Raw genomic sequence first — 25,026 nt, 5'->3', positions numbered from 1 at the left:
ATACTACAGCGAAAGCCTAGCTATTTTGCCACTGCACACTGACATACACAAATTCCCAATCCCTGCATTTGTCCCATAACTATAAAAATTATCAAGGAACAGTTTTATGGTTTCATCATAGGTACTTAATTGCACAGGGCTCTGAATTGATGAAAACTTTCAGACTTGTTACTGAACTTGCTATATGCTTCTGAATTGTCTGAAGGGAAGGTGAGCTATGCCTTCCCAGATTTGTGTTGGGTTGACGTGGCAAGGTTGTGGTACTGGGGGGGCTGCAGGGTGGCCATTCTAAGGCAGGACCAGTGCTGTGCAGGGCCAGCGCCAGCCTGTACAAGCTGGCAGAGCCGATACCCTCAGCCAGGCTGGGGGCACCTCTGTGATGCCCTCAAGCAGTCTGTACCCCCTGGAAAGTATCCACATTAGAGTAGGATTTGGAGGAAGGAGGGAAGCCCACAACAGAGCAGGGGAAAGGTCAAGGAGGGAACAGCAGAGATGTATTGTTACAGACTGACCCCAACCTTCCTTCCCCCTCCCCCTGCCACCACTCACAGGTAAGGGAGAAGCAGAAGAGAGGAGTAAAAGCTGAGCCTAGGAAGGAGGGTAGTTTTAGTTTCATCTTTGTTTTGCACTCTTCTGTTATTAAATGGCAATAAACTAGTCAAGTCTGGTTTGCCTGTGCTGGTAACTGTTTCTTATCTTGACCCATGAGTTTTTCTATCTCCCCCCCTCTTCAGTAAGGACACGGGAAGTGAGAGCAGCTGGGGGGGTATCTAGTAGCCACCCAGGGTTAAACCCCCAGAGCCAGGTAGTGGTTACATAGAAAAAATGCCACATGTTGAAAAGATGTGCCTCTTCAGCTAGCCAGCATGAAGTTAAGTTTGTTTTGTGCTGGGCTAGCGCTGAGTGGCCTGGAGCTCTTTAAGCACAGCAAAGAAAACAAAACCCTCAAGCTTCTTTTACAGTGCTTTTTTTAAAGGTGTGTATAATTTATTACAGAGCTTGAGCTTTTAGCCATTAAGTTACAACAATGCATAACTTGACATTCTTACAGTTGTACATACACAATGGAAGAGACATAGCCCAGTGCTTAATCCAAACAATGCAACCAAGTTATTACAAGGTTACCATGAAAGATAGTCAATTGTGAATACCTGTTGACAGACTAGCAAGTCCAAATGTTTATAGTAGAAGTAACTGGCCTCAAAGTTTTGGACTTAAGCTTCAGACTCACAAAATGATGAAAACTCAAATTATTTCACTCTTCTGAATTAAGAAGAATATGCTCCTTTTAAAAATGCAGTATTATTACCATGTTTCAGATGGTGAAAAGCAGCTTCAGGTCCAATGGAAGTATAACAGACAGTTTCCAGGCAACGCATTCTTCACACAAACACATGCAATTATAGAGACATTCTACTTTTAAAACTTTCTCAAATCAAGTTTTGCAATACAGCAGGATATCAGAGGAGAGAGATCAGGACTTGTATTGAACAAAACCAAAAGCCTTCAGCTTGATTTGTGCATGTTTAATCTACAATTCCAATTCCCAAATCTTCACATCACCTAGGAGAGAAAAGAACACACCTAGTAAAGATCAGTTGCAAGGACAGAAGACATGTTACAAATTTTTACAGCCATTCTGTTTAGAAAAAAAATAAATGCTGCTGCTACCTTCCATTTCAGGAACTGTAATTCACCATGGCCCCATTATAAACTGCATCTCTTCAACTTACCCAAGGGGAGTCTTGCTCTTCCCTCCTCCACCCCAACTCCTCATCCTCTTAGCCCAGCTCTAAAACTCAGTAAGGATATTCAGTTTCCTAGCTTGTCAAAGTACAGCTTTGATGAATCTAGTGTTCTGCCTCTTAAGATGAATCACATACTCTTAATCTGAATGTGAGACAGGAGCAAGTAAACTAGAGGAGAAAAGGAAAACTAGAAAGGACCACTATTTCTTCTTGCAACAGCAAGCCATTAAATCTGTCCAAGCCATTGTGCAAAGTGTCTCCCAGCCTGGTGGCTGAAAGGAGACACACAGAAGAAAACAGTCTTGTCAAGCTGCCAACACAATTTGATTCACCCAGCAGCCAACATCAAGAACTCCACTCCCTTCAGGTTAACCCAATGAGACACTGACTCCTCTAGTGCATTTCAGTTCCACCTCTAAAGCTGCAGGGTCAGTATGTTCTTACTGATCTCAGTATCTTTGTCCAGCACAGAAACACTGAATTCAATGCCAAGTGCTGAAAATCAAACCAATGAAAACTACACATGCAACCTCTCCACTCCAAAAACCCAACCAACAAACCAAAAACCCCACCCAAAAAGCAAACACACACACACACACACCCAAACACCCACCTAACCTTCACCACAATATCATCATTACTGGCTTGATTCGGGATGCTAAAGACTCTGTTGAGCAACAGTTCGCAGTTTTACACATCAACATACCCAGTGCTGGTAACCCATATTTTTATTACACTAACAACTGAAATAGTGTTACACAAATTCAGAATGCCGTTCCTAACCTACTGGTGTATGCTTCAAAGTACAGTTGGTACTGCTAACAGTAGTTGTGTATCTAGACAGAAGTCTGCTTTTATGGGGCAGCTAAATATTCAGCCCAACCTTTGGGTCCTATTTGTTGCTGGTATAATGTAAAACCAACACCTTTTGCTTCCGATCGAGCTTATCAAAACCCTGCACACACAGATACTGCCTCTTGCTCAGGCATCCGCTGAACCACAAGGCATGGGAAGTGGGGTAACCATTGCCACACACTTGCTGGGCTCCTTCTCTGCGCAACTACTACTAGCTCGTCTTGGAGAAAGCTTAGCAGGCCAGGCAGAAAACCTGGACAACCATTCCTGAATCTGTAAGTGATTAAAAAAAGTTTTTGTGTGTTTGACAAAGTTGTTGCAATGGTGTCTCTCCGTGCCAGTTACACCCTGGCACAGGATCAGAATTCCCAAAGTGTAACAGCCCAGCTTTGGCAGAATATACTGATGCCCAATTTATTAAGTCAGCATGGATTAAAAGCATTCTCACTGTAGTTAAATTATCCTACGACTCCTCTGGCATACCTCCAGAATCTAGCACTAATTACTGGCAACAGGTTACTGGACTATATTCACATACTCAGGGGGGAAGGAGTTACTGCTATCTAATCTAACTTCCCTAGTACTTGCAAAGAATCTCCTCCAAGTATTGTTTAGAGTCAAAGCAGCAGCAAGTCTAGGGGTCATTAGTAAAAGAAAATAAAAATTTTCTAGTGACTTTGGTACTGCAGATAATTAACTCACTATTAACATGCATTTAGATCTGAAATGTCTATGGTTCATTTTTGCTTGCTATCAAGTCTGAAGGCTGAAGCTAGTTTAAACAGTTACTGTAACATTGTTTTCTAGTTTGACATTTGTAGACTATTATTAATAAACGAAAAATTCTGAACAAAGCGGGGCCTGCAGTTTTCACTTTAAACACCATTTTGACATGTTCATAGCTCCTTTTTAAAAATCACTGCAGCTTCAGAAATTTTCTCCCTGACGATAACAGCAAAACTAATGAAGCCGTGCTGACGAACACCATACGAACAAAACTTATCCTACAACAATAACATCCCTTAGTCCTGTTAGGGATTCTTCCCAGCTGACTTCCTCAACATCACGTTGGGGGGCTGTCCACTTCACCTGGGCGCTGTGCTTCAGCTTCACACACCATCACACCACACGGATGCCTCTAGTAAGAAATCCTCTGCCCGATTCGAGCAAGATCTTGACAAAGGGACACAGGTCTCGGACAAGTTCCTGCATGTTTTATGAAAAACATGCAGCCAGGAAGAGAAAAAGAGATCAAGGCCGGGGGGTGGGGGTGCAGAAGGAACCCACAAGACATACAGCATCGGCTCGCAGGTAGCCTAAGTGCAAGAATCAGATTAAAGGTTCTCCAAAGGTAGGGAAGGGAGTCACAAGGCACCTATCCTGCAAAAGGGTTCGGGAGGGGCAGGGCAGGGCAAGACTCGTGAGTTCTGACCTTCACAGCAGCTTTTGGTAGGTAAAGTGCTAGAAACACCAGTTTGATCCAACATAGTAGTTCCAGATCAACAAAGACTGGGAACCTCTATTTACCTATAGCTGCCTACATCTGTTTACTCAAAGTTATATATTAGCTGAGCTGTAACAGTAGGTCGTATGCTCCACATTTCTAATCCTCTCCTGCTACTGTTTTAAGCTCTCTAGATTGTTTCTTCCCTGCCCTGTACTTTTTATCTTACCACTCTTTTTGTTAATACACATCAGCTTTTTGACTGAGGTCAGACTAATGATTCGCTTCGGAAGATTTTTGTCATTGTGCTTCCAAGGAGAGCAAACTGCTTGCTGGAGGCACTGCAATTCGGCCTTTTATTGTCATCATTCCTCAGCAGCACAGCTGGCCTTACCAGACCTAACTGCACAGATTAACTATGTGTGAACCATATTCGACTGAAACACCTACTTACAAGTTACTACTTTTGTAAAAGGCTGAGATGAAACAGGTATAGTACCAGCATTAGAAACATAACCCAGGAATCTTCATGCTCTGACATTGTTTTAAGTCAGTACACTTCAGATACCATAAGCGTGCTTTTCAGTTTGCAGGTCCTTTAGCAGTCGTATGGCTTTCTGCCAGATCTCAGCTTTGATTCTTAAAAAAAGCTTTTGGTTCTATAGCTGTTAGGTAAAAGCTGAAGTACTTACCACATTTCTCCTCTCCAGCATGAATATTGTGCTGCAGGTATCAGCAAGACACAATCCACTGGCTGACAAGACTTCTCTTGGCAACTCCTTTTGGTTCCTCCTTGAGCTAGAGTTTAAACCCTCTCAACATTTACTACATCAATGTTCAGTTTTGTGTTAAGGAAGAGGGAGAAGACTTAGTTTTTAATAGTGAAGAGATAGTTAAAAAGGCAGTTCTAGAAATGTTGACAAGCTTCTTTTGGAGACATAAATGTCCCTATACATGGTCTGGTTTAGTTGTGGGTTGTTTATTTTTTTTTTAACTTGTTCAGTTTTGGAGATGGCTGGTCAGTCGTATTCCATTCTCATGTGCTTCTTGAAAGATAAAGGCATCACAAAAACTTGCACCTGCTGGTGACATCAGAACTACAACCTGACAATTTTTCCAGTAAACCTATAAGTTACACTCCTACAGGGAAGAGGCAGATTTATTTCTTTAAAGTAGGCATTAATAGGATTTTTTTAAAGGAAATTTAGAGTGAAACATCTGCTCCGTGAAGTAGAAGTTCAGATTATATTTCCCCAGCTGAAACCTCTGTCATTTCTGGAACATTCATTCTAAAATTAAAAAAGTTATTGCTTCTACTGAAGCTCAATATAAGTTAGAAAAACAATTGCATATTTTCTTAAAAACATTCCAAATATACATATTAAAAACAAAACACACCCTAAAACAAATGTCTAGTAAAAGACACTGTTTTAAGCAACCTGTAGTAACAGCTTTACAGAAGAAAATTGAGGAATGTATACTATTTATAACATGACAATGCTAAAATCCTAAACCATTCACTTAACACTCTTAACAAGTAGTGTTTTAAATATGTGTATTTCTTTACGAAACAGCTTAGCAATTCCTTATACCACTTACAGTATATAAATATTTGAGTAAGAGGTCATAATGGGAGATGCCAGGGTTTATATTTACTCTCAGATGCTTCAGGTTTCTTAAGTGTTTTACTATAAGGCACAATACTGCTAATCTAAAAGAAAGGAAAAGCCATTGGCAAACCTAGTCAAAACTCTTAATGTGGAATATCCAAGAGAAGAATTCCAGCATCTCCATGCAAAGGGAAAAAGAAAAAAAAAAGAACACCCCCCCCAAAAAACCCCAAACTTTGTAGAGCCTAAGAAACAGTTTCAATTTGTACATAATGAAGTGGGACAGGATGGGAACAGGAATAAGGAGGAAGTAAATTCTTATAAATAAGACTAATAAATATATTTTAGCCATAATTAGCCCTTTACCTCTGTTCTACTGAGTTTAAGATTGAAAGAGGTAACCAGTGTGCATATACCTAAATAAGTCTACATGCTCAGCACGTTAAGACCACCTAGCACAACCTACTACTGCCAAATTCAGTATAAAAAGCTAGCAAGATGGAGAAAGTCTCCTTTTCTCCCAGCATCCACTCCGAGCAGAACACATTACAAGATCAAATTAGTATTTGTTACATCTAAGGAAAGTTGCAACTAGCAATTTTTTCATCACAAAAAAAAAAAGGATATGCAACATATCCGTGAAGTTATTTGATTCCTTCAAGATTACATTATGTCTTTTCTAAGCCTATCCATCTCCAATTACAACAGAACATTTTAATAGTTGTAGTCTTGTAAGTGTTCTCCATGTGTACATACCGAATCTAAATAGTGCATCCAAAATATCTGTTAAGACATTCTACATTGTTTTCACTGCCTAGTCTTCATCTTTGTTAAAGCCCTCTGGAACACAATGACATTGTAACAATGCTTACAGAAAAAGGGTTATTGCATCTTTTTTTAGGATGAGACATCCAGAGGAGATTTTATAAAATCCTCCTGTGTACAAAATTCTTAGTTATTAGCCCTTTTGGAACACCAGCTAGAAAAGTTTGAAAGGTAAAATAATTTACATTGTTATTTTTTCCATTAACTAGACAAAAGTCCATACTAATTAAATAAAAAATAATAGTTCTTCAACAGTCTATTCAAGGTATCTTCCATTAAGCAGTTCAGTGGGAATTTCCATTAGATAGATGATCTCCATGCCGGTTATTACTGACATCCACATCTAGAAGTCAGAAATTAAAAGAAAAATTGATCATTGATTTACCATTTTAATACATTTTATCTATTACATTAATCCAAACTCCAGCAACAAATTTCATGTTCATATATACCTATGGTTCTTAGGATTCTCTGGGTAAATAATCCTCCTAAGACACTGTTTACATCTTCCCCCCACCCCTGCTCAAGACCAGTTTTCTCCAGCTCAACAGAATTCTCCCAAAAAAACCTAGGTGATTGTATTTTGAACATCTGTAACCAGCTCCACTCAGTCTGGTCCCCACTGCGATACTAACACTACTAACATCCATCAGAGAATGGCTTCTTCTAATGCAACGAATGGCATTATGGAATGTCAAGTGATAAAGTTAATTGCTACTTACCAAGTAATGCTGTTGTTTCACCTGCATCCTCTTTTAAACTGGTACACTGTAATACAGACTCATTAGTGGAGGAAGCCGACAATTCGCTTACTTCATTTCTGTCATCATCTTGTAAAGCAATACTCAGACTTCCGACTGAAACACTGCCACTTATCGATTCAGGTATTGCAACTTCAAGTACATCTTCAGGGTCCCCCTTCAAAATGAAAAATATTTAACTGACACTTTTGTCTACCATTAGGCATCACCATTCCTCCATGTTACCACTTTGTAACCTCACCTTATTGGAAAAGATACCAGTTTTTTGCCTATTATCTACGCACTCATGGGTACACTGTTGAGCAGTGTCCACTTCCAGTGCTATTGTCTGCAAAGAAACAAAGCCAAGCAAAAGAAAAGCCACTTTTTCAAATGCACCCCAAAGCTAAGAGCAGCAACAGGAGGAGTCAGCACAGCCAGCCTTCTGGATGGAGTATTTCAACACCGTAGCAACAGTATTGCTGCAGTCTGGCTAGGAGCAGGCTCAGCACATACAAAGGCTTCACTGAGGAAACTTACTGATCCTTCATGAGTTTGTGGAAGCCTCTGTTTTTCATGACAGTAGTTGGGCAAAGTTAGACTTTTTTTTTTTTTTTTAACCAGAGTGAGCAAACATATGACATCACAACAAACTTCCCTCCTCCTCTACCTCCAGCCTAACTTTCTGTCTGTTCCAAAAATGCAAACGTGCCGGCTTGACACTTTGCAGGAACAAACATCTGCAGCACAGGCAAAGGGATTTATTTCACCCATTGTATAGCATGAACCATTTCTGATCCATTCTGAAAGTTAATTCAAAGTCCTACATGCACAACTCTGTTCTTACAATTAAACAGACCACCTTCACTAAACCATTGCCACTGATGGACTGACATTATTTATACATAAACAATTACACTGCAGTACAAGTAGCTACTCTGTGGGCTTCATAACAAGTATTTTTCCTCTCTTCAAACAGTTAGCAAAGACCCGTCTTAAGACTTAAGAAATTCTAGGCTTGCTTTCTTTAGCACCAAAGCAACCTATTATTTTGAAAGAAACTGAATTTTAATAAGCTATAGAACTGCTACAATTGCACACAAGTGAAGGCATGTGATACTAATCTCTACATGTGTGGGAAGGGAGCATTCATGATTTTGGATTCCACAGCTTGGGTAGTTAAAATAAGCAGTGAAACTACAAGATACAGCAATGCTCTACTTAGTCAGACATGCTGAACTGCAGTTCTTTTTCTTGCAAGGAATAGCGTAATGCAGAACTAGACCACTGAAGTCCACTATTTACAAAACAAAAACTAGGTAGTAAGACTTAGTGCTTCCTTTCTACTTTGAGCCTTTAAAAATTTTGAAGCATTTAAAGTCTTTTTTCTCCATAAAAGCAAACTGAGCCTTCAGCCTCTTTGCAGAAGGTTTAGTATATTTCTATAGTAAGGCTGCTCATTCTTGTCTGCAGTTATGTCATTCAGCAAGCACAGCGCTGTAAGAAGCTGCCTTGCTCTTCACACTTTTTTCCTCCCATCAGTGAAAAAGTCACACACTCTACAAACTAGACAGAGAAACCTGGATCAGGCTGAAAATTAGGCTAAAAAACCCTGAACGACTTCCCACATTATTAGGGACTGATGCACGAACAGGACACATTTCTCCCATTCCATTAAAAATCAGAACTGAGCTTCTGTATTTAATGCAATCCCATTCAACATGCTTTCAAACATGCAGAGGAGGTATTATGCCTCCTGGTTAGGCCTGGTATCAGTATTCTCTGCAACAGCATGAATTCAGGAATAAAGGTTCTAGTTCTTCTAGTATTTCAGCCTGTATACAAAAGGCTATATTCCTTCTGCACATGACAAGTTACATCACCTCCAACAATTAAGAGTGTACAAAAAATAGGCTGCTAACATAATATTTAAGTACTAATAGCTATTTCACATGACAAAAAGGTTGCAACTCTTGGGTAAAGTGACTTACACAGAAACCCACAATCTGGTACATATATTGCATAGCAAGAGTATTGTCACCTCTGACCAAAAAAAAAAAAAAAATTCATAGAACTCCTCCACAGACCTGCTAAGTCTCTGCAACAAAACAGGAGAAAAACTAGTCAAAATGCAGACCTAGTCTATGAAAGGAAGGTCCCTGAAACCAAGGAACACCCCTGTTTTCTGAAGATCTCCAAAGATTGGTAGAAGAGAAAAGAGGTACATTCATGCCTACGCCATTTTAGTTGAACTCAAGACTATTTATCAACAGTGACCAAGTAACCTACCGCATGTGTCTTCATCTCTCTTTTCTGGTGCTGTCAGAAAGAAATGAGAGCACATCATTTTCTCTACTTAACCAATTTCTGGTGAATGTCTTTAGGAAGGTTCTAAGTACTGGCTCATTTACAGTGATAAAACATGGCATATGTGGTAGTACACAAGCACTCAAAATAGAAAAAAACTGTCTTTTTTTCCTTTGAATCGCAGTTCTCAACAAGATCAAATACATGCTCTAGATCTATTGTATTAAGGCAAATTGCCTCACCTCTGCTTCAACTTCTTTCCTATCATCAGCTGGAGACAGAAAAAAATTTGGTTTATCACAGAAGAGTACACAGAGGATTCATAAGCTGCCCAATACACTGTTTAAGTTCTTAGCTGTAAAATTCCCTTAGTTTTTCTGGTTCTCACCCAATTACTCTTTCATCTTTGCCCAGCTTCTTCAGCCTCGTCAAGCAACAACTGTTCTCATTGTGAACAACATGAAGTCTTTCCTCCTGCACTGTACTTCTACCTTGAAGATTAAGTAAGTGTGCAACATACCCAGTATCCCAAAGCTTTGATAACGTCTAGTTTACACATTGGACAAGTTCGGTGGTCCAAAAGCCAAGGGTCAATGCATGTTCTATGGAAGATGTGCCTAAAGAAAAGAAACGCCCTTTAGAACTTACCATGAAAGCCACACACTATTCCTTCAAACAACGTGCAAGTTACCACATTAAAAAATAAACCCATTCCATTATAGCCCTGACAATTAGGTACTGCTTAACTTAACAGGACAGACAGTTCTGGAAACAGCATCTTTCACATTAGCTTTCTGAAACAAGAGATGTTACTAACCACACAAACACCACAGAGTTACCAGTTCAACAGTGTACAGTTCTAACTTAAAGCTCTACTTCAATCCTACACTTCTCCCAATTGCTCCTTTTTCCTACATAGATCCAAACCGCTCCATGGTCTCCCAATGCCCTTCAACACGTAACAGGGCAAACAAATGGCACAGCTTCAACTCTGCTACCAGAGCTTCAGAAGAATTCCCAGAAAGCTCATCACCTATTTCTTAGGGAAAACATGCTAAAGAGGAATGAATAATTACGGCAACTTACTTGCATGGCAGAATTCGGACAGTGTCTTTCAGTTTGTAGTTCTCAATGCACACAGCACAGTTTTCCACATCAACATCTAAACCCTAAATATGTCAACACATTGAAATGCATTACATGCATATTTCATTACAGAACAAGCTTTGTGTAATAACTAATATGTATAAAATGGTTTAGCAAATAAAAATACCTCTCGATATTCCAACAAGAGGTGATCTGATCAAGTGATACCAAATACTAAAGCAGCCAAACCTGGATTTTCCAATTTGAATAGCTATACATGGTACCTTAAGTAATTTAAGTCTCAAACATTGGCTTTGCTCATGGGAGCACAGTAAAATTTCAGTTCAAAATAACTACAAAGTGAAGAAATTTTAAGGGGTCAGCACAGATGAAAACAATGAATTCTTAACTGATGGTCCCAAAGACTTGCAAGTGCTTAGAATTCATTCTTGGGGTTGAATACCGCAAATCCCTTCTTCCCCAGTTTTCACTTTTTTCTGCCACATCCTAGCAGATATCCCTTGGTAGCCAAGAGAACTGAAGCATGCAACTTGGGATGGTTTAAAACTTCTGTCCAAGCTCACACCAGAGAGACTGCATTTTGACTGTATTTCCCCACCTCAGTATGTTCCCTTCTAAGGTTTATGTATCTTTCCTAACAGGTCTTACTGTCTTCTTGAAGCAATACTTATAGCTGCAGTGCAAAGTGATGGATATCTCCAGATTCAAGAAAAATAACTCAATGTAAATTAGGTTGTATAAAACATGAGTATTAGAAGAACCGACAGTGGGCCTATTTCATCCCTTTCATCCCCTATAAAATAAGAAATAAGTTTTTTGTTTACTGATTACTGAAGCAGTTCAATTTCATTAAATTTTTTTAATTAAAAAAATTCACTCAAATGAATTACTAATGCAAGCAACTTTCAAAGTTCCAGGCAAGTACCTCCCTCCTTGCATGCATAATTAATACCTTAAATTCCCAAGTAAATCAAATCAAGATTTTTTTACAGAAGCAAAGCTAAGACAAGTACTTATTCTACAACAAATATTTGTTTTATTCTGTACAAGAGGCAAAATCCAAGCACACCATATGTAGCACATACTCAAATGAGTGTCCATTTTACAGTAATCCCATAAGCCTCTCAGGAAAGACCTACATGATAGCAAATACACTTTTAAAATATTGACCTGTTTTTAGTTAAATACCTTAACCCCAAGTGAAGTGATAATGAAAGACTGTACTGTGTCACAATAAAAGAAACATACTCTTTTAAATGCCTGAAAAGAAATATTTAAAGGTAAGGAACTATGTACATTTACAGAGTAGATAGGACTGTTTTCCAGATAGGTTTGTATTAATTCATGAAAGTACCTCTGCATCAGTAAATTACATAAACTTCCTGATAGTAGGCTGATTCAAATCAAATTAGCAGACATGATTTACCAAGCAGAAAACTTTTATTTTAACAGACAGTTTTTAACCTTATCTCATTCTATGTCACTTAAGAAGCATTCATAGTTACAACCAGCATACTGCGTGTAAAAACTTACATTCCCCCCATTTTATTTATTTTAGTCAATAGTATATCAATGGGAAGGAACTATCTGGTACACCGCAAAAATCTCACGGTACAAATCCTTTTTAGAGGTCTACTGAACATCAAGTTAAAAGCAGTTAATATTTTCCTTGTGGTTCTCACCATAGGTTTTATCATGGCCATTTTACATCCATTTCTTCCTATGCTGATGTTATGCTTTGATACTGCTTTACCCAAGTTTTGGTTCAATTCCATCTTGATCTCTGATCGCAACATTGTATGACCAGAGAAGCATGAATATCCCTCTGTTCACAGCTTGAAATAGATTATTTTTAATTATATTCTAAATTCCATCAGAAAGTTACAAATACTTGTAAAATGCTACTTTAAACATGCTGAATGTATAAGAGGAAAAAATACAAGTTCAAAGATGGTTTTAGGTTTTGTTAAGTTTCAAAACTGATTTACTAAATGAAAGACACATTCTCTGTAGCATGTAACCCAAGCTGAACAGCTTCTGTTGAACTACATCTTTTAATGTTCTTACACATAAATGTCCTTTCTCACTTCAATTTTACTCATGGATTAAAAACCCCTAATCCTTTTTTTTCCATCTCTGAGCAAATCAGTCCTTAAGTAAAAACTAATCAAAGACAACAAGGGCTGGGGAAAAAAAATGCCCATGTAGTAGCAGAAGTCTAGTCAGAAGCTAATTTAGCATCTAGGATTAGAGCTGCCTGAAACTAAGACAATATTTTCTTTCAAAACCTTGGCTTTTCCTACTTCAGTTACTAGAATACAGCTATGAGTTTAAGCCATATGCTGTCAAAGCTAACCTTTTGAAAGCTGTTTAATTTTTAGAACAGCTCTCTTTCAATACATAGAAAAGTACTTCTAAAAAATTTATGCTTCAAGTCTCTACAGCTCCTTAATGTATTGTATGTTAAAAGATGAAACAAGTGTTTCATTTTTCAAAGCTTTTTGGATTTCTAAGGCCTTCTGATCAATAAAAAGATGGATGTTCTTTTAAGAAAACAAAACATTACAGCAGCTGTAAGAACTGTGCAATCAATAGGTCCTAGGAAGTATTTTGCAATCCACTTGTTGATGTTTTCAAGTGCTGAAAAGATGTATTACATTTCCTCATCTTTGCAGTATCAGCCCTGTGGTCTCCTGTGACATTCTGTATAACCAGATACTATTTGCAACAAAACAGCCTTACATTTCATAAGTAGTTCAAATTTGACTCTTAAATTTCAAATTCTGCCTTCTAAGCAAAGGCCCTAAAATAAGCCTAAAATTGTCACACTGAAATTATGTTGTGAGGATTTTAGTTTAAATTCTACGAAGCCATTACAACAGTTTTTAAATCACACAGCAATAGCCAAAGCCACTGAATTACCTTTTCTCCACGTTTCACAGTATGCAGCTGAAGCTGGCTGATTGCTTTCTTGGTTTCTTTCCTATGTCCCTTGAATAAAGATTAAGTATTAGTATACAAGTTTGTTTTCAGAGTTATGTTTTAAAGCTTTTCAGTATTTTCCATGTGGATTACTAAGTCTTCTGAATGCATATAAAAAAACATTGATCTCCGATTAATATTTTCACAAAATACTTCCAACCAGCAGATGTTGAAGAACTGCAAGTTTTGCATTCTAGGGGCGCAGCAGCAAATATCTACAAGTGTACTGCTCTTAGAATGAACTCAACAAGCCAAGAACTATGCAGATCAAGTTGACATACATAGCCTTGTATCATGACTGCCTGTATTAAGGGCCTTCCCACACAGGACAATTGGAAATAATGTAGGCTTTAGAGGCAATCAGAGCTGAAACAACAGCCGTAAAACCAGAGCTTCTAGTTAGGCAAGCCTGTGAGCAAGCACACCGTGAGTTTTGCACCAGCTTGAGAGAAGGTGGAATCCTGCCGGGCAGCCTACAGCTGGCCACCAGGTCAAAAGGCTGCTTGTAGCTATTAATACTTCCCCTCAGTTAAACGCTGCCTCACACATACAAAGCTCTGCACTGAAAGGATACATTATGCAAAGGAGAAGACAAGAAAGGCTTAACAAACATGCGACACCATACTGGACTTCTGTACAGTAACAGCCCTACTTATGCTCAGAAGGGAAGCAAGGAAATAAAGCGGTACTGTATTTGAAGACAAAGTACTAGCTACTTGCTAGAGACTAAGAAACTGAACGCTCCCAATTAACAGATGTTGACCTGTCTAGCAGAAGCCCCCACTGATGAAATACCACAAAGGAACAAAAAACCCAAAGTGGCAACTTTCCTCTGTGGTGATCATTACGACATATCATTCCACAAACTTACAGTATTGAAAATTGGAATTTTTATTTTTTGTAGTGTTAAAAAGAATTAGTCTGAAGGTTCTCGCAGGAATGGACAGAGAACCAGCAGCAGCAGTCTGTTCCACCTTCTGTATCAGCTCAGGGTTTTCTGCACAGTCCTGTTTCATCATCAGTAGCAAGGAGATCTTAAAAAGTTTTACTGCTATACTGATGTTAGAATAAATCTTAAGAAACCCATATTCACCTTAACTTAGCAGCTACACAGCAGCTTGCTTTAAAGCATGACATAGTTAACTCCAAGTTTTAATTATACTGGAGTCAATAAGCCAAGCAAAGTAAGATTTGGGTCAGAAAAGTAGCTTTTTGTTTCCAAAATTATTTTAAGATTCCTGAAGAAAAATCTTGACAAAGATCTTCACAAATTTTTGTTTTCAATGGCCATTTTAAAAGAGGGATAACTGAGAAAGTGGCATAACCTTCTAGCACTAGACAATTTCATTGAATTGAAAAGCACTTGTATGACAAGCCCAATGGCAAAATCTATTAAGAGTCTGCAGTACGTATTTCTGGTAAACATTACATTCACCATAAAAAAAAATGCTGTTACAACTATTCATAAAGCCTGTGAACTTCCCATACCATGTACTATCATAAACCCAACAAGAAGCAGCAGCTTTCTTCACCAAGCAACTGTTACAACAAAAAACGCACTCCTTTTTCAATAAATCCTTCTCAAAAATTTTGTTTTCTTGAAAGTATTCTCAGAATCAAAGTTCAAAGCTTACAGCTTAGTAGAAAAAACTCCAGGGAAACAACATTGAAAGGAAACCGCAAATTTAACCAATACAGAAGTCCCACATGTTATCCTCAGTCACTGAAAAAAGAAGTTAATTATTTTCCTAGAAGAGTCCTGTAAGTCCCAATCAGACCTCAGACTCCTGAAGGCAAACAAAAATTCCCTTCACTCCTCCCTCAAAGCTAGGATCTACACGTTCAAGCAGAAGGCAGGGGAAGTCCACGTGATAAGCAGCCATTTGAAACAATTTTTTGTTTTTCTGAACCAAGGATTAAAAAGAGAAATGCTTGCCAAGAAAAATACGTGCAACTTTCTTTTTCACTTAGTGGAGAACTATGGCAGAGCTTGCTGATTACCATGGAAGGAACCTAACCCATGTGCAAGAGTTGACAAGCACAGGGAAGTTCCATGCTAAGATATTTTCAAAACTCAGGGGGACTAGGTCCTCAGCTCCAGGTAAGTTACTCCCTTGAATGTGGGGGTTTCAACCAGATAGCCTCCAGAGGTCCCTTTACAACCGAAATTACTCTAGGATGAAGTACTTTCCACAGGGAAAGAAGTAAAGCTGACTTCTTTTAACCTATCAAATAACGGGAATATGGAAAGGGTAAATAAGGAGCAAAGTTATTGCTTCCTAGTCTTCCCAGTACTCCCACCACTCTCAGCACTTTGGGTAGTCCAAGAGAGCTGAATCTCACCACGCATGCCCTTTCTAGGTTGCTGCTATTCAGTACTCTACAGTGAAGTGGCAGGATTACAAGTAGTTTTCATAAAGGTTTAGAACCAAAAATTCTAACTACTTCTGGGCCTTAAGAAACAAATTTACCATGGTCTCTTACAATTTACAAAAACCTAGTTAGGGAAATTAGTACTTTCAGGATGAAAATTACTTAAGAATGAAACTAATTTTTAGTGTCAAAAGGAAGGAAGTTAAGTTAGGTGACAAGTCCTACAAGAAGCTGCCTTTACTCAGTTGTTGACAAATGGCTAAATATACTTCCCATGACTTCATATGCATATCTAATAATTATAACTAGCCAAACCTGCGATGCCAATTAGCACACTGCTTACTAGCCTCACTAACCATTACTGAATAGCATTCACAGAGAGTAAAGTAGCCAGAAAGCACAGATTTTCAAGAATGCTTCAATAGACAAGAAAAGTTAGGCAACTGATTTGACACGAGAAGATCATAAATACTCTAAAGCATCGTCATCTCTTATTACCTGGTTTCCAAACTGTGATCCTGTATACAGGAAACGTTGTATATAGTAAAATATGAGCCAAGCAAGTGATATAATCATCATGGTGATGAAGGCGATGGCCACAAACACAACTGACTGACCACTAATATATTCCTGCACATGTCGTGTGCCAACAACAATAGTCATTTTTACTGGGATCCCTCTTCGTACAGGCTCCAATATCTCTATTCCTTTTGGATAGCCAACCATTATCACCACTGTATTTCCTGTTCCTGTTGGAGGGGAAAAAAAAAAAAAAGTCAGTCATCACAGTAAAAACTAGGCATTCTGGCTGGATGCTAGTTTGGACCTCTTAAGATCAGTGAGAAAAGTTACAGGAAACCCACTGAGTTTTTTTCAGGCATAGCAGACTTTTTATGTTAAGTCTATTAGTAAAGAACCCTTTATTTACTTTAGGAACATCTCAAATGCAAGAAACTCCAACAGATGCATCTTTACTGTTTCAAGGCCCTATACTCATTCTACACAGTGAGGTGGGATGTGGACACCATGCAAAAACCAGACAAGTTATACACATCTCATCTTGAAGTTGCTGAAGTTCTGACATGCAAATCAGGAACAGCTGGTCTTTTATTCATCAGTGTGGGAATTTTAGCTGCAGATGGAGACAGTATGTGAATACCATGAAGAGAGACACATTCTATTAAGTTTGAATTTCAATCTGAATCTGTAGCACAGTTACACTGGATGTGTGGACAAAAAGAGAAAAGATATTCAGATATTTAAAATTAAATTACATTAAACATTGAAATACTTAAAAGATTCTTCAATACTAAATATTCAAAATGTAATGTGACTTCACAACAAGAACTTGTTAGAAATACTCTGGGACTCTTTCGGGGAGCCCGGAACCAAAGCATTTTTCTATTCTGTAGGACTTGAAAGCACTCAATTCATATGAAAAAGTACCTAATTACAAAAAGCTTTAAGCACTATACTGCCACCAAAACCAGTATGATACTGTCAAGATACTTTTGGCAGAAACCAAAGATCCTCTGTGACTAGAGTTTTACTCCGTTTTGTTGGGAAGCATCTCCAGTATTGCCTCAGAAACATCTAACACATCCATTACAAAGTAAATTACAAACAAACATATTTGTTACAAATGTCCCCTTTTTACTGGTCTATGCTATTTTTATTGGAATAGTTTGTACTTTGTGCATACCAACAATGTTATACACTATAGCTTTACAGCTTGCTTTGCACGCCTACCTTGCAGAAAAAGTGAAAGTAATCTGACAGAGAAAGTAGAGGAAGAAGAAAGAAGAGAGAGGTTTTCCTAGCTGGAAAGCTAAAGCTGTAATGCCACAGCTACCTTTTTAGATTTACAAGATTACTCAACTGAAACAAGACCTCTCACTGTAAATTTAAGCCTTCTTCCCTCCTGGTTGTGCTAGGTCCACTACTGAGAAGCTATGTTAAAGGAAATGGTAGCCTAATTTACAATGTTACATCAGGTGGCAATTTTCAAAACTCAAAGCAGCATTCCAGACTCATCCACCTCTCTGCCTACTAAGGCAGAGTTAATTTGCCTGAAATATTTTAAAGAAACTCCTTTAGCTGAGCCAGTTCTGGCCATGACCTCGTTGACCTGGCCACTCTGCTACCACGCCAAGGGGAATTCCCAGAGGTTTCACAGCTCTTCCCTCCATGATGTACAGATGGTCTGCTGTGGATAAAACACTAGAGGTTCCAGTTACTAGCTGAATAACGCTCCTACCTCAATGTCAGTTACCTTTTTTCAGCTTCACCTTACGCAGCCATCCCACTTCTGGTCACCTACTGTAAGAAACATACCCATCTGCCAGATCTAGACCCAGCAAAAGAGCAGGTTTTCCAAATAGAGCTACACTTCTGGAACTTTTGAGGATGGTGCAGGAAGACAAGGAAAAAGGCGCTACTGGGGAAAGGCCCAACCTTTGTCTCCCCTCAGGCACCCACCCAGCTCGTGTTGGCTTGCCTGGTGGGTGCATGAGGAGATACAAAAAAAAATGCTGAAGACAAACAGGACAAATCCACAAGAAACAAGGCTCCACTAATTAATTCTACTCACCAACAATGTGCCGATTCACACAACACAAGTCCAAGCATACTAAGAATTGGATAATGTTATTCTCCTCTCTGAACCAGCATGAAAGCATTACCAGAGACACACATGAATCTCACAGAAAAAAGTACATGAAACACTCCTTGCTTTCTGATCCTGCACAACCCCACAGGGAGTTCACAAGAAAGGAATGTATGAAAGCAGAAGTTTATCTCATATTGCTGAGAATTGTTATCTGCATAACTAAATCAGGAGTTTGGGTCCTACGTCCTTAATCAACTGTAAGAGTTACAAACAACAGAAGGTTGCCTAAGGATGGCTAGTAAACAGTACAGGAGTCCTGAGAAGATTTGTGGTTTCATTCAAGCTTGAGGAAGAAAAGAAGGCTTCAAGATTAGAGGCAACCTGGATTTTTCAATCAATAAAGGTTTCTTCCTCAATCCCGCAATCTTGAGTCAGTTTAATCCTGCTATCTAATGCTCTGTGTGATTCCTATCAAAAAAAGTATCAAAACCCCCACAACTAACAGTAATGCCCTTCTGTTTTGTCGCTAGCATGTCCAACTATCAGCCGGTAATTTCCTTGAAATGGAAGTCAGGCTACTTTTGTGCAACGGCTGCTAGACACTGTGACACCTTCCAGTTTTAGAATTAACACAAGTATGCCATACATTTTTAAATAAATGCCTGTTAAAAGCCTTTTAACGGTTTTAAAGACTTGGTGCTGAGCCTGCCATTAAAGTTACTCCTGCTTCCTCTGAACAACATAGCAGCTCAACAGCATACAGTCGCTCCTTGAGTTAAGCAAGCCACTGATTTCAGATCCATCCTTTCAGTGGTACAGATCCAGAAGCTTTCAGTAGAAAGCATCAGTAATACAGAAGTTATGCACCATCTGAGAATCCCGAGTAGTGCTGAAAGGAGTGTAGCAGAGCTGAATTACAAGCCAAGATAACCCTAACTGCTGCTTTGGAGCTGGCAAGAGCTTACAGTATTGTGAGTACACAGTCGTTTGCATCTGTTTTGTTCAATATACCTGCATAAAAAAACAGGACAATGAGGAGCAGAACCAGTTGGGTGTATTTTGGCAAAGCTACACCAAATCAAAGATCATTTTCTTTATGTAGCCAAAGTCATACACTCAAGTCCCAAGCTTCCCTTAAATTGACAAGCCACACACCAAAGCTTCACTTGAGACCTATCAAACTATTGTAGTCAGCCCTCCTTTCTCCCTTCCCTCTGCGTGTCAAGCACAATCATATTTTATTTCGTAGCCTTCAAGGTATCGCGCTTACACTCTGATCAGGACCACCAAACCCTACCTTGAGAGGAGATTCCAAGATGACTGGATGCCCAGCATGAAGTATAACAGGAAAAATACAGAACCAGACCTTTTTTCTTTCCACTGCAGTATACCCCTGCCCCCCACAAATGTTCAAACCAGCACCAAGCCTCTAACTTTCAGCCTGCTCTCCACAGTACTCCACACCCTGCCTCTCCAGACTCCTCTCCCACCCACTCCCAGCTAATATTTACATACAATACTTACTCTGGTTTTGGAAAGGAATTTGAAGCCTCACCACCACCACCAAAAATAAACAGAGTTAAGACTGCCTGCAAAGTCTGTATTCCTGTAAAACTTAAGTCTGAGTTTATATTATTCAGATTCAATAACTGAAGTACAACTCCTTGGGTCATTTGGGTAAAATGAGTATCTTCCACTGGAAAAAACCTCCTCAGCCACACGTGAAGAAGATGTTTCACCATCACCTCTCTCAAGGAGGCAAGTCATCCAGCATTTTGAACAACATAATTCAAGCAGAAGGCAAAGGCCTGAAAAACATGACACATCAGTAGTCATATTTGAAAAACCTTCTTTTGGAAGGAGGGACATGACTGTAAGGCTACATATTCAAACTCTCAACTCTCCTGTCCCAAAACTTTAATTAAAAATCCTACTCACTGCACTCACAAAGCTCATAAAGTACTCACGAACAATAACTAAACTGCAGACTATTTGGAACATTTGTCCTTTATCAAATGCTTTGACACCAGCTAGAGTAAACACTTCTCTGCCTGATCAAGAATCTCTTTTTACTCAAGTTGGAACGTGTCTATGAACACCAAACTATCCCACCACCACCACCAGCACACACATCACCCACCAGAAAGTTCAAAGGCCAGGTTTTTCAGAAGAACGAGAAGACTAAACTTTGAGATCAAAAGGTTATCTATTTACCACCCTCACGTAATTCAGACTGCGCCTCTATCAGCCATAACCATGTTACACCTCACATAACTTTCAGTGCCATTAATTGCAAGTCCATTAAGTGGATGTTCCTTAGGCATGTAACTCCACTCCTTAGTTACAGCACTGCAGATTTCCCAGAGTATTTATTCTTAGCACTCCTCTCAGAAGTAGGGTTTGTTTCCTCATGTATCAGTTCGCAGATCCCTTTACCGGAATGGCAAACTTGGATCTTGTGAAATACAGCTTTACCTTCCATGTTCTTTCTTGCCCATTCTCCACAGACTTCTCCTCCGCCTCCACAAAAATCCAGGATTTAAAACACTAACAGTAATTCTTCCCTATGTTCCCAAAATGCACTGAAAAATTTAAACATTCACATGTTTGATGCAAGTTTCAACCATGAGACAAAGACTTTTGATTCCAGCTGAGTTAGTGATTACATTGCCATATATTGTATTCCTGCCCCATCGAAAACATCCTGAGGTCCAAGCTGCATCTGTTAAGTCAGTAAGTATATTCTTGTATATATACACAATACTAAATCACACTATTTACACAGGTAGAGCTTTATCAGCAGCATTCTGCCTACTTAAGAGAAAACAAAACAAAGACAACCAGCAATCAGGGAGCGCTTCTCTTTATACCATTTACAGATCTTAACTACAACAGCAAGTCCAAACCTGAGTATATGCCCAAGAGGTCTTCTGCAGCACAGAGGTAACAGAAGAGAGACAAGAGACACGTAAAGTATTGTCAAAATAAGCAAGATGAGAAGAGGAGGAAGAGATTCCACAAAAGAGCAAATAACATTTGAGGGGCTACCAGGGCATACAGAGGAATGTGGGAAAATTCCCATAGGCAGGAAGATAATTTTTTTACTGACTGGCCAATACAGAGTGACAGGAAAAAAACTGACAGAAGGTGAAGAGGAAAGAATTATTAACCAGAGTACCTGAACTGCCACATGAGATCAACATTACATCTTCCCTAGCATCCCACCTCCACTTTCACAGTGGATTAAGAACACAAGAGACAGGCCAGGCTGACCTACCCAAGCAAGCACGAGGCTAAGAGGAATGGTAATCCCACTTCCAACCCGCAAACTGGTGGCCACTTGGTATTCCAAGAATAGAGATACATTGGTTTCTACCCAATATATCATACACGCTATGAAGTAACAGGTCTCTAACCGAGATTTTTCAGCTCACTATATTAAAGAAAGTAAGTTTGGTTTTTTCAGTTCTACTTCACCTAAATTCCTGGTCATCCCCTTCCTCACAACCAAGAACGACAGCCTGGACATTAACAAACTCACTGTTACAGGACCATGCAAAGCACACATCTGAAGCATTTTTATTTTTTTTATACTTGGTTTGCTTTGTCTTTGTAGCTGCCTCTGAAGATCTTCCAGTTCCTCGGAAGTCTACAAACGCAAAGGGATTTTATAGCAGTTTCAAGATTTTTCCCTCCCCTTTGATTCAAGCATTTGATGTTGTCACGCTCATAAAAATCCAGCAAGACACTCCTGTCGTAGCCCAATCAGACACTGCAGCAGCAGAACATCTGGGTTCTTATCTCAGCAAAAATCAGAGATCTCTTCCGCAGGCTACAGATCACCTGCACGCTTGGACAAGCCAAGCCAACATCCTTCTCCAGGCTTCGGTTTTCCTACCACATTTACAAGCATTTAAGAATTACCTGATACTCAAACCTCTCTCCCAGCCTTTGCAGACCCGCGGGAGGAGAGGACGACGAAGCTGTTACAACGAAGCCTGTACCAAAAGCTATCTTCCAGCCGCCACAGCTCTGCCTTCAGAGGCGCCAGAAGGCATCACCACGGTACCTGGCACGTCTCCGCACAGCCTGCGGACGGCGGCCTACCTGCACCGCCGGAGCCCTTCTGGCAGGGGGTGCAAAGCAAAGAGGCAGCGCTGCACGCAGCCGTGTCCCCGGCGCCCCCCGTGCCCTCCCCCCGGCAGCCCGGCACCCGGCTGCCCGCTTCGGTGGCTTCGCGCATCTCCTCCCCGGCGCCAGGGCGTGAACCGGGCAGACAGAGGCCGGTCCCAGCACCTCGCAGCGCGGTTTAAAGGAAGAGGAAGCAAAACCCGGGCTCTCTGCATCGTTTTTACGGGGATTTCTGCCTTCCCCCGTGCCTCACCGCGCAGAGCCGCGTTCCCGCACCACCGAGCGGCCCGACGCCCGCCACAGCCGCCCCCCCCCGGCCCCGCCGGGAGCGCCCAGCCCGGCCCCGCTCACCCAGGTGGGACATGGAGACGGTGCTGTTGCCGAAGCGGGCCTCGTTGTAGATGACCACGGCGGCCGCCCGCTTCCGCGCCGCGTTGGTGACCTTGTCCTTGAAGGTGCAGCCGCCGCGGGCCACCAGGGCGATCCAGGGCGGCGGGTCGCCCTCCGCGGACCCGCGGCCGCCGGGCAGCAGCGGCACGTCGTAGTCGGTGTCGGCCGCGCAGCCCTCCATGTGCCGGGGCGAGGCGCCGCGGGGGATGCCCACCAGGCCCTGGGCGCTCTCCTTGGGCGAGCTGTCCCCGTAGCGGCCGCTCTCCGTGCTGCCCTGCACCGTGCGGTTGCTCAGCGGCTCCACGTACACCGTGCTCACCCACGCCGTGTACCACTCCAGGGCCCGCGCGCCCTGGCCCAACGGCGCCCCCAGCGCCACCAGAGCCGCCGCCACCAGCGCCAGCCGGGCGCGCCGCACCATGGCCCGGCCGCCGCCGCCGCGACGCGGCCCGCCGCGACCAGGAGGAGCGGGAGCAGAGCCGCACCGCCGCCCGCCGCGCCTCGCGCTACCCGCGGCCACCCCGCGCGGCGCAGGTAACCCCCGTGCCCGCCCCGGGCGGAGCCCGCCCGCCGCCACGGCTAATGGCGAGGCGGAGGCCGGGCCGCCCCGCCCCGCCCGCGCGGCTGCGCATGCGCGGCCCCGCCCCCCCGCGGCGGTGTCCCGCCCCCCGGGGGATGCCGGGAGCCGGGGCGGGGCCAGCGGCCGGGGCGGGGGGCGGGGGCACAGCCTGAGGGCGGAGGGCGGCGAGTCGCTGCCCGTCGGGGTGGATACGGAGCGGCTCCTGCGCGGCTGGTTCCCGCCGCAGCCCTCGGTCCACCGGCCTCCTCGCGCGGCGGGCCCTGGGACGCTGCTGGGCTCCCAGCCCCCGCCGTGGGTGGCGGTTCTAGGCCCGGCCCGTCAGCTGGGCCAGCGGCACGCGTGGGGCAAAGCAGCCGCTGCGGCACCCGCGGGGCGCGGCCCTCACGGGTAAAGCGTGTCCCGCTGCGGGGTGGCGGTGGGAGCGCCGGGCAGGGCGGCCGGGACGTGGGGTGGCAGAAGCCAGCCGGGGATGGAGCCGTGTGCGGCCACGCAGGGGGACAGGGACAGCGCCGCTCGCTGCCGGGCACAGCAGGTGCCTGTGCGGTCGCACCGAGGGGAGAGCATTTCAGAAGGACGAAAAATAGTAAGAGGCAGTACCATGTTAAAAAAACTAAAAAAAAACTGGAGAAAAATGTATCGACATACAGCGGCATTAAACAAATATGACCATTTTATGGATTCGTTTTCCATGGCGTAGAAATATTTGCTATATACTACTTAAACAAGTTTAGCCTTACCTGTTTTTTCATACAAGGCATCTGTACCTTTTCCCAGCGTCCGAAATGGATCGCCTGTTTTCACCAGCTACCAGTCTTTTTTGAATGGTCTCCTTCAGAAGTCGTCAGTGGTGTGACCACACATGTTGTCACATGTTGTCAAGCAACATTGCCAAACCTTGGTAATGTCCTTCCTCATGATGATCTGTTGTGGCTGCTGATGCAGATGGGGTCTAGTAGAGCCTGGATTAATTTGTATGGAAGGGGTCATCAGACAAAAGCCACAAGCTCGATGAACTGCCCAGCTCTATATCGGCACCAAGGCCATTGTGTTCCCATTTCTGTTCCAGAGTTGGCGTTTAAATAAAGAAATAAGTACCTTCAAACCCAAAGTATTCTTTAAAGTAACTCTCTAGCGTTCTCCCAAAATGCTTGGCAGCGTTAGGACTCTCTCCAAAGGCACTGAGCATTGTAAGAACAAGATTAAAGTAGCAAAATCAAGAGGGTGGTCAAGACTGGGCAGACAAAGTAATGTGGAAGGGGCTGTAGAGAAGGAATTGGAAGTTGAGGGAAGAACATGGGAAAACTAGAGGTAATGAAGAAAAACTTA

The 25,026-nt window shown here is 41.8% G+C and overlaps 1 protein-coding gene and 1 non-coding gene across 2 annotated transcripts; both read right to left on the bottom strand.

Moving 5' to 3' along the window:
* Positions 1–951: 951 nt before the first annotated feature.
* On the bottom strand, positions 952–23,679 carry RNF149 (ring finger protein 149). Its single transcript, XM_037375985.1, has 8 exons — positions 23,082–23,679; positions 16,490–16,740; positions 13,559–13,627; positions 10,616–10,698; positions 10,050–10,146; positions 7,205–7,400; positions 4,740–6,825; positions 952–1,563 (listed from the first exon to the last, which is right to left on the bottom strand). Exons 1-7 carry the CDS (start codon positions 23,539–23,541, stop codon positions 6,767–6,769), a joined length of 1,215 nt encoding a protein of 404 aa, XP_037231882.1. The 5' UTR covers positions 23,542–23,679; the 3' UTR covers positions 952–1,563; positions 4,740–6,766.
* On the bottom strand, positions 4,309–4,424 carry LOC119143922. The gene has a single exon (XR_005102890.1). It is a non-coding gene; the product is annotated as a small nucleolar RNA SNORD89 (small nucleolar RNA).
* Positions 23,680–25,026: the final 1,347 nt, after the last annotated feature.

This window comes from Falco rusticolus, chromosome 2 (genome assembly GCF_015220075.1).
Source record: "Falco rusticolus isolate bFalRus1 chromosome 2, bFalRus1.pri, whole genome shotgun sequence".
Classification (NCBI taxonomy): domain Eukaryota; kingdom Metazoa; phylum Chordata; class Aves; order Falconiformes; family Falconidae; genus Falco; species Falco rusticolus.
This window is presented reverse-complemented; position numbering and strand designations above follow the sequence as displayed.

Excerpts from the sequence above, each read along its gene's own strand:
- RNF149 (XM_037375985.1), bottom strand. The coding sequence starts at position 23,541 with ATGGTGCGGCGCGCCCGGCTGGCGCTGGTGGCGGCGGCTCTGGTGGCG. Across the intron at positions 16,741-23,081 it reads CGTCTCCATGTCCCACCTGG|GAACAGGAAATACAGTGGTG; the intron begins GTGAGCGGGGCC and ends CCCCTCCAACAG. Across the intron at positions 13,628-16,489 it reads GATCACAGTTTGGAAACCAG|GGACATAGGAAAGAAACCAA; the intron begins GTAATAAGAGAT and ends TCTTTATTCAAG.